The sequence below is a fragment of the Pogoniulus pusillus genome, chromosome 34, assembly GCF_015220805.1.
Source record: "Pogoniulus pusillus isolate bPogPus1 chromosome 34, bPogPus1.pri, whole genome shotgun sequence".
NCBI classification, from domain to species: domain Eukaryota; kingdom Metazoa; phylum Chordata; class Aves; order Piciformes; family Lybiidae; genus Pogoniulus; species Pogoniulus pusillus.
Window position 1 is genome coordinate 2,236,516 of NC_087297.1, and position 16,214 is coordinate 2,252,729.

At 53.7% G+C, this 16,214-nt stretch overlaps 1 protein-coding gene across 1 annotated transcript in view; it reads left to right on the forward strand.

Moving 5' to 3' along the window:
• LAMA3 (laminin subunit alpha 3) overlaps positions 1-16,214 on the forward strand; it is a 179,789-nt gene that overhangs the window by 150,803 nt on the left and 12,772 nt on the right. The window contains exons 51-60 of the mRNA XM_064170537.1: positions 31-207; positions 2,181-2,332; positions 4,471-4,633; positions 5,594-5,727; positions 6,585-6,735; positions 8,367-8,486; positions 10,337-10,461; positions 11,523-11,643; positions 13,728-13,868; positions 15,575-15,705. Of these exons, the coding sequence (XP_064026607.1) occupies positions 31-207; positions 2,181-2,332; positions 4,471-4,633; positions 5,594-5,727; positions 6,585-6,735; positions 8,367-8,486; positions 10,337-10,461; positions 11,523-11,643; positions 13,728-13,868; positions 15,575-15,705 (1,415 nt within the window). The remainder of the gene's footprint in view (positions 1-30; positions 208-2,180; positions 2,333-4,470; positions 4,634-5,593; positions 5,728-6,584; positions 6,736-8,366; positions 8,487-10,336; positions 10,462-11,522; positions 11,644-13,727; positions 13,869-15,574; positions 15,706-16,214) is intronic.

Below are 16,214 nucleotides of genomic sequence, written 5' to 3' on the forward strand. Positions count from 1 at the left end.
TAACCCCCTGGCTTCTGTTTCACCTCGCAGGTTGCTATTCCCATGCGGTTCAATGGCAGCTCCGGGGTAGAGGTTCGCCCTCCGAGTGACCTCCAAGACCTGAAAGGCTACACCTCTCTGTCCTTCTTCCTCCAAAGACCTCAGCCAAGATCAGACACTCCCCAGAGGGCATCCAACAAGTTTGTGCTGTACCTGGGGGATAAAGATGTAAGTACCTTTTGAGATGTCACCAGATTGGATGAGAGACATGCACAGAGAAACAGCTGGGGGTGAGTTCAGAGCTCCCCTGGCACAGACCTGTACATCTGCCACTTGTGGCTGCCAGAAGTGTCACAGAGTCATAGAACCAGCCAGTTTGAAACAGAGCTCCAGGCTCATCCAGCCCAACCTAGCACCCAGCCCTGGCCAACCAACCAGACCATGGCACTAAGTGCCCCAGCCAGGCTTGGCTTCAACACCTCCTGCCACAGCCACTCCACCACCTCCCTGGGCAGCCCATTCCAATGCCAATCACTCTCTCTGACAACAGCTTCCTCCTAACATCCAGCCTAGACCTGCCCTGCCACGACTTCAGACTGTCCCCCCAGCAAAGTACTTTGTTGGGTGACTGTTTGCCCTGTGCTGCTGTGCTCCTCTGGGGGTTAGTCTCAGCCAGACACCACCACACAGCAGTGGCAGCAGTGTGAGGTTCTGCAGCAGTCAGCACAAACTCAGCCCAAGCCCTGCCCCAGAGCTTTGCCTCTCTTCACACTGTGGCTCCCTGGGAGCTGCTCTGCTTTTACAAACAAATGGTCACCTCCAGCTCGAAATGTGTTCCCTCAGCTCTTAGAGTTTTTCTCTTCTAAATATGTGGAATAGTGGTTGGCAGTGGCTGAAGATGAGCCAGACTGTGTCCAAGTGGCCAAAAAAGCCACCAATATCCTGGCCTGGATCACCAATAGTGTGGCCAGCAGGAGCAGGGCAGAGATTGTTCTCCTCTATTGGACACCTTGAGTACCAGATTGAGTCATGGGCCCTCACTGCAAGAAGGACATTGAGGGGCTGGAGAAGGGCCAGAGAAAGGCAACAAAGCTGGGAAGGGTCTGGAGAACAGGGCTGGGGAGCAGCAGCTGAGGGAGCTGGGGGGGTTAGTGTGGAGCAGAGGAGGCTGAGGGCAGAGCTTATTGCTCTCTACAGCCCCCTGGGAGGAGGCTGCAGACAGGTGGGGGTTGGGCTCTGCCTCCTAGGCTCAGGTGATGGAAGGAGAGGAAATGTCCTGAACTTGTGCCAGGGGAGGGTTAGGTTGGAGAGAAGGAAAAATGTCTTTGGTGCAGGAGTGGTCAGGGACTGGCAGAGGCTGCCCAGGGAGGTGGTGGAGTGCCCATGGCTGGAGGTGCTGCAGAGAGCTGTGGCCATGGCAGCTGGGGCCAGGGTTTGGTGGCCATGGGGGGGCTGGGTTGCAGGTTGGACTGGGTGAGCCTGGAGAAAAGGCTTAGAGGGATCTCCTCAATGTTTATAAGTATCTGAGGTGTAGGTGTCAAGATGGAGCTGCCAGGCTCTGTTCAGCAGTGCCCAGTGACAGCACAAGGAACAATGGGGATAAGATGGAGCCCAGGAGGTTCCACCTCAACATCAGGAGACAATTCTTTGGTGTGAGGGTGACAGAACTTGGAGCAGGCAGCCCAGAGAGGTTGTGCAGCCTCCTTCCCTAGAGACTCTCAAGCCCCACCTGGCTGTGCTGCTGTGTGACCTGCCCTGGATGATCCTGCTCTGGCAGGGGGTTGGGCTCCACCATCTCTGGACTGCAGCTCTCCCATTCCATGATTCCAGTCACCTCAGCAGGAACCATTGTCCTCCACTCTTATCCCAAACATCTCTCTTCATCTCACAGACACTGTCTTATGTTCATGGCTCCAGAGTTACAAGAGTGACCATGATTTGAGCTCCTGTTGTTGAAGGCAGAAAGCCAGAGCTGTGCCTTCAGTGAGCTTCCAGCTGCATGCAGTGACTCAGGTGGTGCAGGGCAGGCTACAGGCTCTTCTTCCCAGAACTGATGAACTTAATAACCACTCTCCTCAGTGGGTGGGTGGACTTCTCCTGACTCATGCAGACTATGCTGATGCCTCTGAGCAACTGCTGCTGTATTTTACCCTCCTTAGGATGAATCATTTGTTACTGACAATCCCCTTTGCTGTTCTTAGGCTTCCAAGGGCTACATCGGGATGGCTGTGAAAGGAGGGCACCTCACTTGTGTCTGCAACCTGGGAGATGGTGATGTGGAGGTAGATGTGCAGCCACTTGTGACTGAGAGTGAAACTGAGGAAGCTGTTATGGACCAGGTTAAGTTTGAAAGGTAATGAGTTCCACAGAGCACAGCAGTCTTGGCCCAGGCCTGTTAAGAACAACGTCTCCAGAGAAGGGTCACAAGGATGCTGGGGGCTGGAGCTCCTCTCTGTGAGGACAGGCTGAGAGACAGGGAGCTGTTCAGCCTGGAGAAGAGAAGGCTCCAGGGAGACCTTAGAGCAGCCTGCCAGTGCCTGAAGGGGCTGCAGGAGAGCTGGGGAGGGACTTGTGACAAGGTCTGGGAAGGACAGGATGAGAGGGAATGGATTGAAGCTGAAAGAAAGGACTTTTTAGGGCATTGGGTAGTGATAGGACTGGGGGAATGGATCCAAGCTAGAGGAGGGCAGATTTAGATTAGGCATTAGGAAGAAGTTCTTCCCCATGAGGGTGGTGAGACACTGGCACAGGTTGCCCAGTGAAGTGGTGGAAGCCTCATCCCTGGAGGTCTTTATGGCTAGGCTGGATGTGGCTTTGAGCAACCTGATCTAGTGTTCAGATGTCACAGAGTCAGAGATTGGTTTAGGTTGGAAGGGACCTCAAAGTTCATCCAGTTCCAACCCCCTGCCATAGGCAGGGACACCTCCCTCTGGAACAGGTCATTCAGGACCTTGCCCATGGCAGTGGGTTTGGAACTGGATGATCCATAGAATCACAGAATCAGTCAGGGCTGGAAGGGACCACAAGGATCAGGCAGTGCCAACCCCCCTGCCATGCTCAGGGACACCCTACCCTAGAGCAGGCTGCACACAGCCTCAGCCAGCCTGGCCTCAAACACCTCCAGCCATGGGGCCTCAACCACCTCCCTGGGCAACCCCTGCCAGCCTCTCACCACTCTCATGGTGAAGAACATCCTCCTCACATTCAGTCTGAACCTACCTATCTCCAGCTTTGTTCCATCCCCCCCAGTCCTGGCACTCCCTGGTATCCTGAAAAGTCCCTCCCCAGCTTTTTTGTAGCCCCCTGCAGATCCTGGAAGGTCACCTGGGAGCCTCCTCTGCTCCAGCCTGCACAGCCCCAACTCTTTCAGTCTGTGCTCACAGCAGAGCTGCTGCAGCCTCTGAGCATCCTCCTGGCCCTGCTCTGGACACTCTCCAGCATCTCCACATCCCTCTTGTCCCAGGGGCTCCAGAGCTGGATGCAGCACTCCAGGTGGGGTCTCAGCAGAGCAGAGCAGAGGGGGAGAATCCCCTCCCTGGCCCTGCTGGCCACACTTCTGCTGCTGCAGCCCAGGCTCTGCTTGGCTCTCTGGGCTGCAAGTGCACACTGCTGGCTCCTGCTGAGCTTCTCCTCCAGCAGCACCCCCAAGTCCCTCTCCTCAGGGCTGCTCTCCAGCCTGGCACTGCCCAGCCTGCATTTGTGCTTGGCATTGCCCCGACCCAGCTGCAGGACCTTGCACTTGGTCTTGTTGAACCTCCTGAGCTTGGCTTGTGCCCACCTCTGCAGCCTGCCCAGCTCCCTCTGGCTGGATCCTGCCCTCCAGCCTGGCTGCTGCAGCACACAGGTTGGTGTGGGCAGCAAAGTTGCTGAGGCTGCACTCAGTGCCTCTGTCCATGGCACCTACAGAGATGTTGAACAAGTCTGGTGCCAGGACTGGTCCCTGAGGGACTCTGTTTGTCACTGCCTGCACTTGGCCATGGAGCCATTGGCAGCCACTCTCTGGGTGCAGCTATCAAGCCAGTTCCTTATCCATCAGTGCTCCACCCATCAAAGCCATGTGGCACCAGCCTGGAGAGCAGATGTGGTGTGGGACAGTGCCAAAGGCCTTGCTCAGGGCCAGGTCAATGCCATCAGTTGCTTGCCCCTCATCTATTCATGTTGTGACCTGTTCACAGAAGGCCACCAGGTTTGCCAGGCAGGATTTGCCCTTGGTGCAGCCATGCTGGTTGTAGCCAATCACCTCTTCACTATTATCCTGTCTCAGTAGTACCTCCAGGAGGATCTGCTCCATGATCTTACTGGGCACAGAGGTGAGACTGCCTGGCCTGGAGCTCCCTGGCTCCTCCTTCCTCCCCTGTTTGAAAATGGGAGTTGTGTTTCCCCTTTTCCAGTCAGTGGGGACTGCACCAGGCTGCCAGGGCTTATGGTTCTGGGATTCTGTGCTCTTTTGTCAGAGGGATGTGACCTGTGGCCTGTCTGGTTTGCTTGTAGGATTTACCAGTATGTCAAGGTGAACTACATCAAAGCAGCAACATCAGCTTCTCCAGTCCATGAAAGAACTCTGACTGCAAGCAGTGGAGGCAGTGACACTCTCCTAGAGCTTGATCCCAGCACTGTTGTCTTTTATGTTGGAGGATACCCACCAGACTTTAGGGTACAAAGATTTGTTTGGTCTTTTAATCACCTTTTGCTCTGCCCCAGTGAGGCCACATCTGGAGGACTGGGGCCACTTCTGGGCTCCTTGGTTCAAGGACAGGGAACTGCTGCAGAGGGCTGCAAAGATGCTGAGGGCAGTGGAATAGCTGTGCTGAGGAAAGCCTGAGAGGACTGAGGCTTTCTAGCCTGGAGAAGAGCAGTCTGAGGGGGATCTCACCAATGCTGATCAATACTTACAGGGTGGGGGTCAGGAGGATGGGACCAGGCTTTGTTCAGTGGTGCCCAGTGCCAGGACAAGGAGTAACAGACACAAACTTGGCTGTCAGAAGTGCCACCTAAACATGAGGATGATAAACATGACATGCTTTGATTTAAGGGTGATGGAGCTCTGGAGCAGGCTGCCCAGAAGAGCAGTGGAGTTTCCATCTCTGGAGACATTCCAGACTCATTCCTGCATGGACATATCCCTGTGTAACCTTTTGTAGGTGCCCCTGCCTTGGCAGGGAGGTTGGGCTGATCTCCAGAGGTCCATTCCAACCCCTCCCATGCTGTGATCCTGTTGTTCTTACCAGTGGAGACTGGGACCAGCCATCTTCCAAAGGCTGTGTAGAAGGAAGAGACAGGACACAAGGAGATGCTGGTCCCTGCAGAAGCTGGCCTGCAGGATGCTGAAGCTCAGAGAGGGGAGCATGCTGGTATTGCACCTACCTAGGACAGCATCAGAGTTGTCTTGCCCTGCTCACTGTTGTTCCTGCTCCATCCATCTGACTGCTCTGGAGTGTGCTGCAGTTCTCCTGGGGTGCTCTCAGCTGTCTTGGGTGCTACAGACAAAGATACAAGAATTGGGTGATGTTTCCAAAGTCACTTTCTGGTTTTTAGTGATGTTTGCAGTAGGCCTTAGCACACCAATGTAAGATTTGCTCTGCTGATGGAATGTCTCTGATGACCTCTTTTGCAGCCCCCACCTAAGCTGGACTACCCTTGCTATGAAGGCTGCATTGAACTGGACAGCCTCAACGAGCAGATTGTCAGCCTCTACAACTTCAAGAGGACTTTTAACCTCAATACCACTGAAGTGCAGCCCTGCAGAAGGTATGAGATAAAGGCAGAAGTGAATCCCACCTCTGGGATTCTCTTGTGGTGAATTCTTGTCTTTTCCTAGCCAGAGGAACAGGCACTGAGCCTGGCCTGGTGATTGTCTTCTAGCTCTTGGCCACTGATGAGGGAAAATCCTCAGCACTGGCACAACTCACACCTCCAGTAACCTCAGTCCACTGGCCAGCAAATTACATCTCCTAACAGCCACAGCCACCTCATGGACTGATGTGTTCAGCTCCTTTATGGAGGTGATATGAAGTGCAAAGAAGTCACTCACTGATGGTTTCCTCTCCACGCACCACCAGTGGCTGACTTCAGCCAGGGGAAGGTTTTCTCTTTCCTTGGGTTAGAGCAAAGTTGGGCCCTGTTAGTGACCCTGCACCACATGCTTTAACCAGAGCTTCTAAACCCTCTAGTCAGGCAAGTCACAGAATCACAGAGTGGTAGGGGTTGGGAGGGACCTTCAGAAATCGTTGAGTCCAGCCCCATTGCCAGAGCAGCATCACCCAGGGCAGGTCACACAGGAACACATCTAGGAGGGGCTTGAAAGTCTCCAGAGAAGAAGACTCCACAACCCCTCTGGACAGCCTGCTCCAGAGCTCTGCATCCTCACAGTAAAGAGTTGCTCCCTCGTGTTGAGGAGGAGCTTGCTGAGCTCCAGTTTGCACCCATGGCTCCTGTCCTCTCACAGGATATGACAGAGAAGAGCCTGGCCCCTGCTTGACACCCACCCCTCAGATATGCACAGACACTGCTCAGATCCCCTCTCAGCCTTCTCCTCTCCAGAACAAGCAGCCCCAGGGCTCTCTTTGCTCTCCTACGGTCACAGCTGTGCCCCTGAATGCTTGCAGGTACAAAGAGGAGACAGACCAAAGCTATTTCGAAGGCAGTGGCTATGCCAGCGTGGCAGTGAGGGAGCCAAACACCCACAGCCGGGTGCGCTACGAGCAGACCATCGAGAGCACTGCGGACCAAGGCATCGTGTTCTTTGCAGCAGATGGGGTAAGGGCTGGGATGCTTCCCCCTGCTGGGCCCAGAGCAGTTTCAAAACTCACTGGAGAACATGCCAGGTTTGGTAGCAATTGCCAGGAGCTACCTTTTAAAGTGTTGTTTCTGTCCACGGGTCAGGTTAGAAGCTTCTGCCCTATGGTAAATGTGATGTGGCTAAACCTAGGCAGTGCTGCCAGGAGCAGGGAGTGGAACTTGGTGCTCCTGATGGCTCCCTTCCAACATGAGATGTTCTGTGGTTCTGTAGTTCCTGCTGTGTAAGGCAAGGCTTAGAGGGGTTAAAAATATCATTCCAAGGATGATAGAATCACAGAATGGTTTAGGTTGGGAGCAACCTTAAAGTTAAAACTCTTCTGCCATGGGCAGGGACATCTTCCCAGGTTGCTCAAGGTCTCATCCAACCTGGCCTTGATCACCTCCAAGGGGGGGTCAAGCAGCTCCTCCATTAGGCCATGCAGGGAAGTCAGAACTGGGGGCGAGCAGGGAAGCTGGCATTTGAATCAAGCCACTTTTGAAATGCCAAAAGGTGCTTTAAGCTCCCTTTCAACCCAAACCTTTCTATGAATCTATGAAAATGCTCTACAAGTGGCAGTGAGCTCTTCCCACATCTAGGCAAGGCTGCAACAGCAAGGAAGAGCTTGGGAAGTGACACAGTGACCTGCAGTGATGCTACTTACTGTATTAACAGCCCTGATTGAAGTCACTGTGATGTGGTCTGGATCTGTTCTCAGTGCTGCAGGCATCTTGAAATGGCACAAAGCCTTCTAGAGGATTGGAGAATACATCTGGAGCTGCAGCAGATCTCTTTGGATCAGACCATTATGGTTGATTGCTGCAAGGTGTAGTCTGCTTTCACAGAGTCATAGAACTGTTTCACTTGGATGAGACCTTTGAGTCCAACCTTCAACTCAACACCACTGTGGCCACTAAACCCTGTCCCAAATGCCATGGCCACAGCTTTCTGCAACACCTCCAGGGATGGGGACTCCACCACCTCCCTGGGCAGCCTCTGCCAAAGGTTAATCATTCTTGCCATGAAGAATTTTCTCCTTAAATCTCCCCTGGCCCAACTTGAGGCCATTTCCTCTCATCCTCTGCCTTGTTATATGTGAGAAGAGCCCAACCCCTACCTCACTCCTCTCAAGGAGCTGCAGAGAGCAATGAGCTCTGCCCTCAGCCTCCTCTTCTCCACACCAACCCACCCATCTCCCTCAGCTGCTCCCCCAGCCCTCTTCTCCAGACCCTTCCCCAGCTTTGTTGCCCTTCTCTGGACCTGCTTCAGCGCCTACATTGGAATGCAGGGCACAGAACTAAACCCAGGACTCAAGGTGTACTCACCAGTGCTGAGTACAGAGGGACAACCCCTGCCCTGCTCCTGCTGGCCTCACTTGCTAATCCAAGCCAGGATACCAGCAGCCTTCTTGGCCAGCTGGGCACAGCCTGGCTCATCTCTAGCTGGCTGTCAGGCCACACTGTGACTCCCAAGGTCCTTTTTGTTCTCTTCCCCCCCCCCCCCCCCAAACCTTTATGGAAGCCACAAATGATCTGTGTTAAAGCTAGCCACGTGGCAGTGAGCTGCCTGGGCAGTGTTGGCAGTTGGAGTGTGCTGTGTTTCTCCCCTGCAGGACCAGTTCATCAGTGTGCTCATCAAAGATGGGCACCCAGTGTTCAGGTACAAAATCGGCTCCGAGCCTCCGAAGGAAATCGAGAGCAACACAACTGTGAATGATGGAACCTACAACCAGGTGAGTGGCTAGAAACAGGCATGGTTGGTAAAAGAGACACTGGCACAGGTTGAGGGTGGTGAGACACTGGCACAGGTTGAGGGTGGTGAGACCCTGGCACAGGTTGAGGGTGGTGGGACACTGGCGCAGGTTGCCCAGGGAGGTTGTGGAGCACAGAAGCACCCAATGTGATCAAAGATCACATTGGGTGCTTCTGTGCTCCACAACCTCCCTGGAGGTGCTCAAGGCCAGGTTGGATGATGCCTTGAGCAACCTGTTCTAGTGGGAGGTGTCCCTGCCTATGGCTGAGCTTTGAGCTCCCTTCCAACCTAAACCGTTCTATGAACTAGGCTCTGCCTGAAACCAAACCTCTGCTGCTGCAGTTTGTCACCTTGGCCTTTTGTGCTGGGGAGGTCAAGCTGCTGGGTGTTAGTTTAGCCATCTGAAACATCTCCTGAAGAGAATCATAGAATCAAGCAGGTTGGGAGAGAGCTCCAAGCTCATCCAGTCCAACCTAGCACCCAGCCCTGGCCAAGCAACCAGACCATGGCACTAAGTGCCTCAGCCAGGCTTGAACACCTCCAGGGATGGTGACTCCACCACCTCCCTGGGCAGCCCATTCCAATGCCAATCACTCTCTCTGACAACAACTTCCTCCTCACATCCAGAGAGACAAGAGTTCTTCTCCTGTCTGTGAAATGAAATAAGATGTTGAAACAAGAGGGGGGAGGGGGTATAAAATAAAACCCCAGAGAGGAAACCCAGCAAGTTTGTAGTAAGAAGCTTTTTATGCCTAAGCCTGGTTACTCCAGCCCAGCCTTGCAGCAGGCTTTGTGTTCTGTATTGATAAAGAGAACTTTGCCCTAAATCTACACCAAAACCTGAGGGTTTCAAGGTGCTTTTTCAGTGGGAGTTTGAAGTTCACAGGATGTTAGGAGTTGGAAGGGACATCCAGAGGTCAGCAAGTCCTACCCCTGCCAGAGCAGGAACAGAGAATCCAGCACAGGGCACACAGGAACACATCCAGACAGGGCTGGAAAGGCTCCAGAGAAGGAGACTCCACAGCCTCTCTGGGCAGCCTGTGCCAGGGCTCTGGCACAGCCTTACAGTCAAGAAGTTCTTCCTCATGCTGAGGTGGAGCTTCTTGTGCTGCAGTTTCCATCCCTTGCTCCTTAGCCTACCCCAGGGCACAAGTGAGCAGAGTTTGTCCCCTCCTTCTTGACTCCCAGCCCTCAGACATGTATAAAGACTGATGAGATCCCCTCTCAGTCTTCTCTTCACCAGACCAAACAGCCCCAGGGCTCTCATCCTCTCCTCCTAAGGCAGTGCTCCAGCTCCTGCAGCATCCTTGTCACCTTGGACTCTCTCCAGCAGATCCCTGTCCCTCTTGAACTGGGGAGCTCAGAACTGGATGCAGTATTCCAGCTGGGGCCTTACTTGGGCAGAGTAGAAGGGGAGGATCCCCCCTGGGTCTGCAGGACACACTCTTCTTAGTGCACCCAGGACCCCATGCACCTGAATGTAAGAAGTTCCATCTAAACATGAGGAGGAAGTTCTGTAATTCAAGGGTGCTGGAGCCCTGGAGCAGGCTGCCCAGAGAGGTGCTGGACTCTCCATCTCTGGAGATGCTCTAAACCCACCTGGACATGTTCCTGTGTCACCTTCTCCAGGTGACACTGCCTTGACAGGAGATTTGTACTCATTGACCTCCAGAGGTCCCTTCCAACCTCTACCAGTCTGTGATTCTGAATTTAAGGCACTAATAGACAAAAGGAGGAGGGAAACCCCAACCAACCAAACCTTGTGTGCAGCTCTGCTATGACTTTTGGTTTCAGCTGAGTGAAGTAATTGCCATTGGTGACCTCTTTCAGATCCACCTGGTGCTGGCCCGGAGCAGGAACACAGTTCACATCAGTCCCAACATCAGAGCCAACATCAATGTCTTTGTCTTCACCAAGTACTACCTGGGTGGAATTCCACCTTCTCTACGGGCACAGTGAGTACCTGCAGCAGTGCACAACACAGAGCTGTGTGTGCTGCTCTGTGATGGGCACCATGTGTGATGTGAAAGTAACCAGCAGCTCAAAAACCATCCTGGCTTGGCTTTATTGGCTGGCAGTGGGGTCGTCACTGGGCTGTATCCTGATGCAGCATGTTTGATCAGCATGAAGTATGTAGTATGTAGAAAGCTGCAGAGGAGGCAGCAGTGCCCAGGTGGGCAGCAGAGCCAATGGCATCCTGGGCTGGCTCAGGAGCAGTGTGGGCAGCAGGACAAGGGAGGTGACTCTGCCCCTGTACTCAGCACTGCTCAGGCCACACCTTGAGTGCTGTGTCCAATTCTGGGCTCCTCCATTCAAGAGAGATGTTGAGGTGCTGGAAGGTGTTGAGAGAAGGGCAGCAAGGCTGGGGAGGGGCCTGGAGCACAGCCCTGTGAGGAGAGGCTGAGGGAGCTGGGGGGGTGCAGCCTGCAGCAGAGGAGGCTCAGGGCAGAGCTCATTGCTGTCTGCAGCTGCCTGCAGGGAGGCTGTAGCCAGGTGGGGTTGGGCTCTGCTGCCAGGCAGCCAGCAACAGAAGAAGGGGACACAGCCTGAAGCTGTGCCAGGGCAGGTTGAGGCTGGATGTGAGGAGGAAGTTGTTGTCAGAGAGAGTGATTGGCATTGGAATGGGCTGCCCAGGGAGGTGGTGGAGTGGCTGTGGCTGGAGGTGTTGCAGCCAAGCCTGGCTGGGGCACTTAGTGCCATGGTCTGGTTGGTTGGGCAGGGCTGGGTGCTAGGTTGGGCTGGCTGAGCTTGGAGCTCTCTTCCAACCTTGATTCTATGTTGCCCTGGACAGCCTGATCTGGTTGAAGATGTCCTTGCTGCAGAGGGGACTGGACTAAATTACCTTTGGAGGTCCTTTGCAACCCAGACCATTCTATGTGTGTGCAGGAAGGTTGCCCTTGCTCTGCTTTACCATTTCTTACTTTCTCACCATTTACAAGCTCCTCTGTTGGAATGCACTCTGAAATACCACGCTGCTGAGCTCTTTTTATTCCCTCTTTCCACTCTCTGAAACCAGGTTTAATATATCCACACCTCCATTCCGGGGCTGCATGAAGAATGTGAAAAACCCTAGCACTGCATCTGTGATTTTTGATGAGACTGTTGGAGTCAGCAAGAAATGCTCAGATGACTGGAAGGTAACTCACAGAGTGCCTTAAAAACTTCTGCTGCAGTTCACAGGCTCTGGTTGGTTTATAATTGTGAGCCACTATGCTCCACTTAGGGCAAAAATCCTATTTGGTTAACATGTGATGGCTGTTAAAGAAGAAAAGCTGCAAGGTCCTGCACCTGGGACAGGGCAAACTCAAGCACAAATCCAGGCTGGATGAGGAATGGCTCAAGAGCAGCCTGGAGCAGAAGGTCTTGGGGTGTCAGCTGGTGCCAAAGTGCCCAGCAGCCAGCACTGGTCACTGGCAGCCCAGAGCCAGCTGTGTGCTGGCTGCAGCCAGAGCAGGGAGAGCAGCAGCACAGGGAGGAGATTCTGCCCCTCTGCTCTGCTCAGACCTCACCTGCAGCACTGCCTCCAGCTCTGGGAACACCTGCAGCACAAGAAGGACCTGGAGCTGCTGGGGAAGGTCCAGAGGAGCCCATGGAGGTGATCAGAGGGCTGGAGAAGTTCCCCTGTGGGGACAGGCTGGGAGAGTTGGGGCTGTTCAGCCTGGAGAAGAGAAGGCTGCAGGGAAACCTTAGAGCAGCCTGCCAGTGCCTGAAGGGGCTGCAGGAGAGCTGGGGAGTTAAAACAAGGTCTGGAAGTGACAGGATGAGGAACAATGGATTGGAACTGGATGTGGGGAGATTGAGACTGGAGATGAAGCAGAAATGCTTTGCAGTGAGGGTAGTGAGACACTGGCACAGACTGCCCAGGGAGGCTGTGGATGTCTCCTCCCTAGAGCTGTCAAAGGCCAGGTTGGATGAGACCTTGATCAACCTGGGCTAATGGCTATAGGCTGGGGACTGAGTGGCTGAGAGCAGCCAGGAGGAAAGGGACCTGGGGGTACTGATAGATAGTAAGCTGAAGATGAGCCAGCAGTGTGCCCAGGTGGCCAAGAGAGCCAATGGCATCCTGGCCTGCATCAGGAGCAGTGTGGGCAGCAGGACAAGGGAGGTTCTTCTGCCCCTGTGCTCAGCACTGCTCAGGCCACACCTTGAGTGCTGTGTCCAGTGCTGGGCTCCTCCATTGCAGAGAGATGCTGAGGTGCTGGAAGGTGTCCAGAGAAGGGCGACAAAGCTGGTGAGGGGCCTGGAGCACAAATCCTATGAGGAGAGGCTGAGGGAGCTGGGGGTGTGCAGCCTGCAGAAGAGGAGGCTCAGGGCAGAGCTCATTGCTGTCTACAACTACCTGAAGGGACATTGTAGCCAGGTGGGGGTTGGTCTCTTCTCCCAGGCAACCAGCAATAGAACAAGGGGACACAGTCTCAAGTTGTGCCAGGGTAGGTCTAGGCTGGATGTTAGGAAGAAGTTCTTCACAGAGAGAGTGATTGGCATTGGAATGGGCTGCCCAGGGAGGTGGTGGAGTGGCTGTGGCAGGAGGTGTTGAAGCCAAGCCTGGCTGGGGCACTTAGTGCCATGGTCTGGTTGGTTGGGCAGGGCTGGGTGCTAGGTTGGACTGGCTGATCTTGGAGGTCTCTTCCAGCCTGGCTGATTCTATGATTCTATGATTCTATGATTCTAATGGGAGGTGTCCCTGCCCATCTTGAAGGTCCCTTCCAACCCAACCCATTCCAAAAGGCCATGAATTTCCCTGCAGGCCATTCTGCTGTGCAGGGCCCTGCCCTCCATGCTCCGTTTGTATCTGTGTTCCATCTCCTGTACCAAAGCCTGCTTGGTTCAAAGAGGCCCAGGTGTCCTCTGTGCTGTCACACACTTCCACTCGTGTAGCTCACCTGTGCAGCTCCAGGCTGCTGAACCATTCCTCCAGCTGCTCACTTTTGTGTCCCTGGGTGTGAAAACTTTCCAAGCCATCAATGCAGAGAGCAGCTGGAGACTAACAGCAGGTGACACTCACCCAGCCTCATCTCCCTTTAGAGTTTCTCAGCTCATTCTTAGTGCTGGTGAAACCACTGCAGGTCTCTGTTCTGCACTGAAGTCGTTGTTCAGGCTTTGCCTCAGGCTTGGCTGTGGCTGGAGCTGGTCGATCAGGTTGAGTAGGACACTTGTCCCATGTTGCTGCTTCTGCTGCTCGGAAGGAAGCAGACTGACAGCACAGTTCTCTCTCTTTCAGCTCATCAGGGCTGCAGCTTTTTCCAGGAAGGGAACACTGAGCCTGAGTGCAGAAGGATTCCCATTTCCCAAGGATTTCCAAGTTGGCTTTGGCTTCCAGACCATGGCATCGACTGGAACACTCTTAAGTTACAACCTCTGGGTATGAAACGTGTTCAAGTTAGAACCTGTGGCTGCTTTTCTTTCTGGCCCAGTCACAGCTGCTGGTGACTCAGTTTGGTCTCAGTTGGTGTCATAAAACCCCACCTAGATCCCTGTGGTTTAAAATCATCTCTTCACAGTGGCAGCTTGCTTGGCATAGGCCAGGGGAACTCATCCTGGGAGTTTCTTCAGCTAAGCAACAGATAATTGGACAAGGAACTGAGCTTTGAGCTTGAGCCTTCTGCAGAGTAGCTCCTGCATGGTGACAGCACCATCCCAGTAAGAGAATGGTTAACTTACTGCTGGCTGGACATTCTTCTCAGGGAAAACTGGCATGCTGCCCACCCAGGAAGGTTACCATGATCAAATATGCAGGGAAGAGGCCAGCAGGGAAGGGATTGTTCCCCTGGACTCAGCACTGGCAAGGCCACACCTTGAATCATGGATTCAGTTTTGGGCACTGAAAGGCAGTGAGGTGTTAGGACAGGTCCAGAGAAGGGCAATGAAGCTGGTGAGGGGTTTGAGGAACAGGTCTAATGAGGAGAGGCTGAGACAGCTGGGGTTGTATAGCCTGGAGAAGAAGAGGCTGCAGGGAGACCTTAGAGCAGCCTGCCAGTACCTGAATGGACTAACAGAGAGCTGAAGGGACTCTTTACAAGATCCTGTAGTTATAGGATGAGTGGGACTGGACTGAAGCTGGAAGGAGGGAGATTGAGACTGGAGATGAGGAAGAAATTCTTTGCAGTGAGGGTGGGCAGACACTGGCACAGGTTGCCCAGAGAAGTTGTGGAGGCTCCAAGTGTTGAATGCCAGGTTGGATGAGGCCTTGAGCAAGCTGGGGGAGTGGGAGGTGTCCCTGCCTGATTTCAGGGGATGTACAAGTATTGACAACTGTACACAAATTAGAAGCCCCCAACACAAGCAGGACATGGAACTGTTGGAGGAGGCCACCAAGATGCTGAGAGGGCTGCAGCAGCTCTGCTCTGAGCACAGGCTGAGAGAGTTGGGGCTGTGCAGCCTGGAGAAAGTTTCCAGAAGACCTTGGAGTGGCCTTGCAGGATCAGAAGGGGGCTCCAGGAGGGCTGGGGAGGGACTACTGACAAGGTCTGGAAATGGCAGGAGGAGGAGGAATGGGTTTGAAGTGGCAGAGGGGAGACTGAAAGTGGATGTGAGGAAGAAGTTGTTTGCAGTGAGGGTGGTGAGAGACTGGCACAGGTTGAAGGTGGTGAGACACTGGCACAGGTTGAGGGTGGTGAGAGACTGGCACAGGTTGAAGGTGGTGAGACACTGGCACAGGTTGAGGGTGGTGAGACACTGGCACAGGTTGAGGGTGATGAGACACTGGCACAGGTTGCCCAGGGAGGCTGTGGAGCACAGAATGAGATCTTCAATTCGATTCACATTCTGTGCTGCTGTGCTCCACAACCTCCCTGGAGGTGTTCAAGGCCAGGCTGGACGAATCCTTGAGCAACCAGTTCTAGTGGGAGATGTCCCTGCCTGTGGCAGGGGGTTGGAACTGGATGACCTTCAAGGTCCCCTCCACCCCATTCTAGGTGTCTATATTACCTGGTGCTGGATGAGTGGGAAGTTTTCTAGTGTAAGGAAGTGCCTTTCCCATAAGAGCACTGAGGACTGCATCCATGGCCACATCAAGGAGAGCTAAAGACATCTGCATTTGCCTGATCATGGTGTGGGACTCTCTTCCAGCCAAATCTCCTCACCATCTACCTGAGCCCTGGCTCTGTAACTGCAAAGATGGGAGAGAAGGAACTCAAGGTGGAGCAGCCATATGAAGATGGATCAGTGCATTATGTGACAGTCAGCAAAGCAGACAACAAGTGAGTCCAGGCCTCCCTCGGGTTCTTCTGTGCTGTTGGAGGAAGAAGAGTGACAATTTCTGAGTTCTGTGGGTGCTGGCTTGGTTTGAGCTAGAACAGAACCTTGGCAGGTACACAGCTGAAAGTGGCCTCTGCTAGCAGAGGATGCTGAAAGAATGAAGCAGGAGGAGGCTTTAAGGTGTTCCTGCTGCACATCACTGCGTCCTTCCTGGGTTGTCTGAGCTCTGACTGCATGTCAAGCTGCAGTGTTGGAGCTCTTCCCCTGCCCATTGCCTTTACATCTGTCACTAAGTTAGACACCCACCCAGCACAGGTGGTTAAAGGCCTGTGGAAGATGCCACTACTGCATCTTGTTCTGTCATAAATGGTCTGTGATGTAGACACCAGAAGAGACAATGTCCTGAGGGCCTCCTAACTCCTGATGTCTGTGGAGCAGGGAAAGTGTTTGGAGTGATTGGTGTCCAGTGACTGTTTTGACACAGAGGATGAAATCCTGTCCCTTAGCTGTC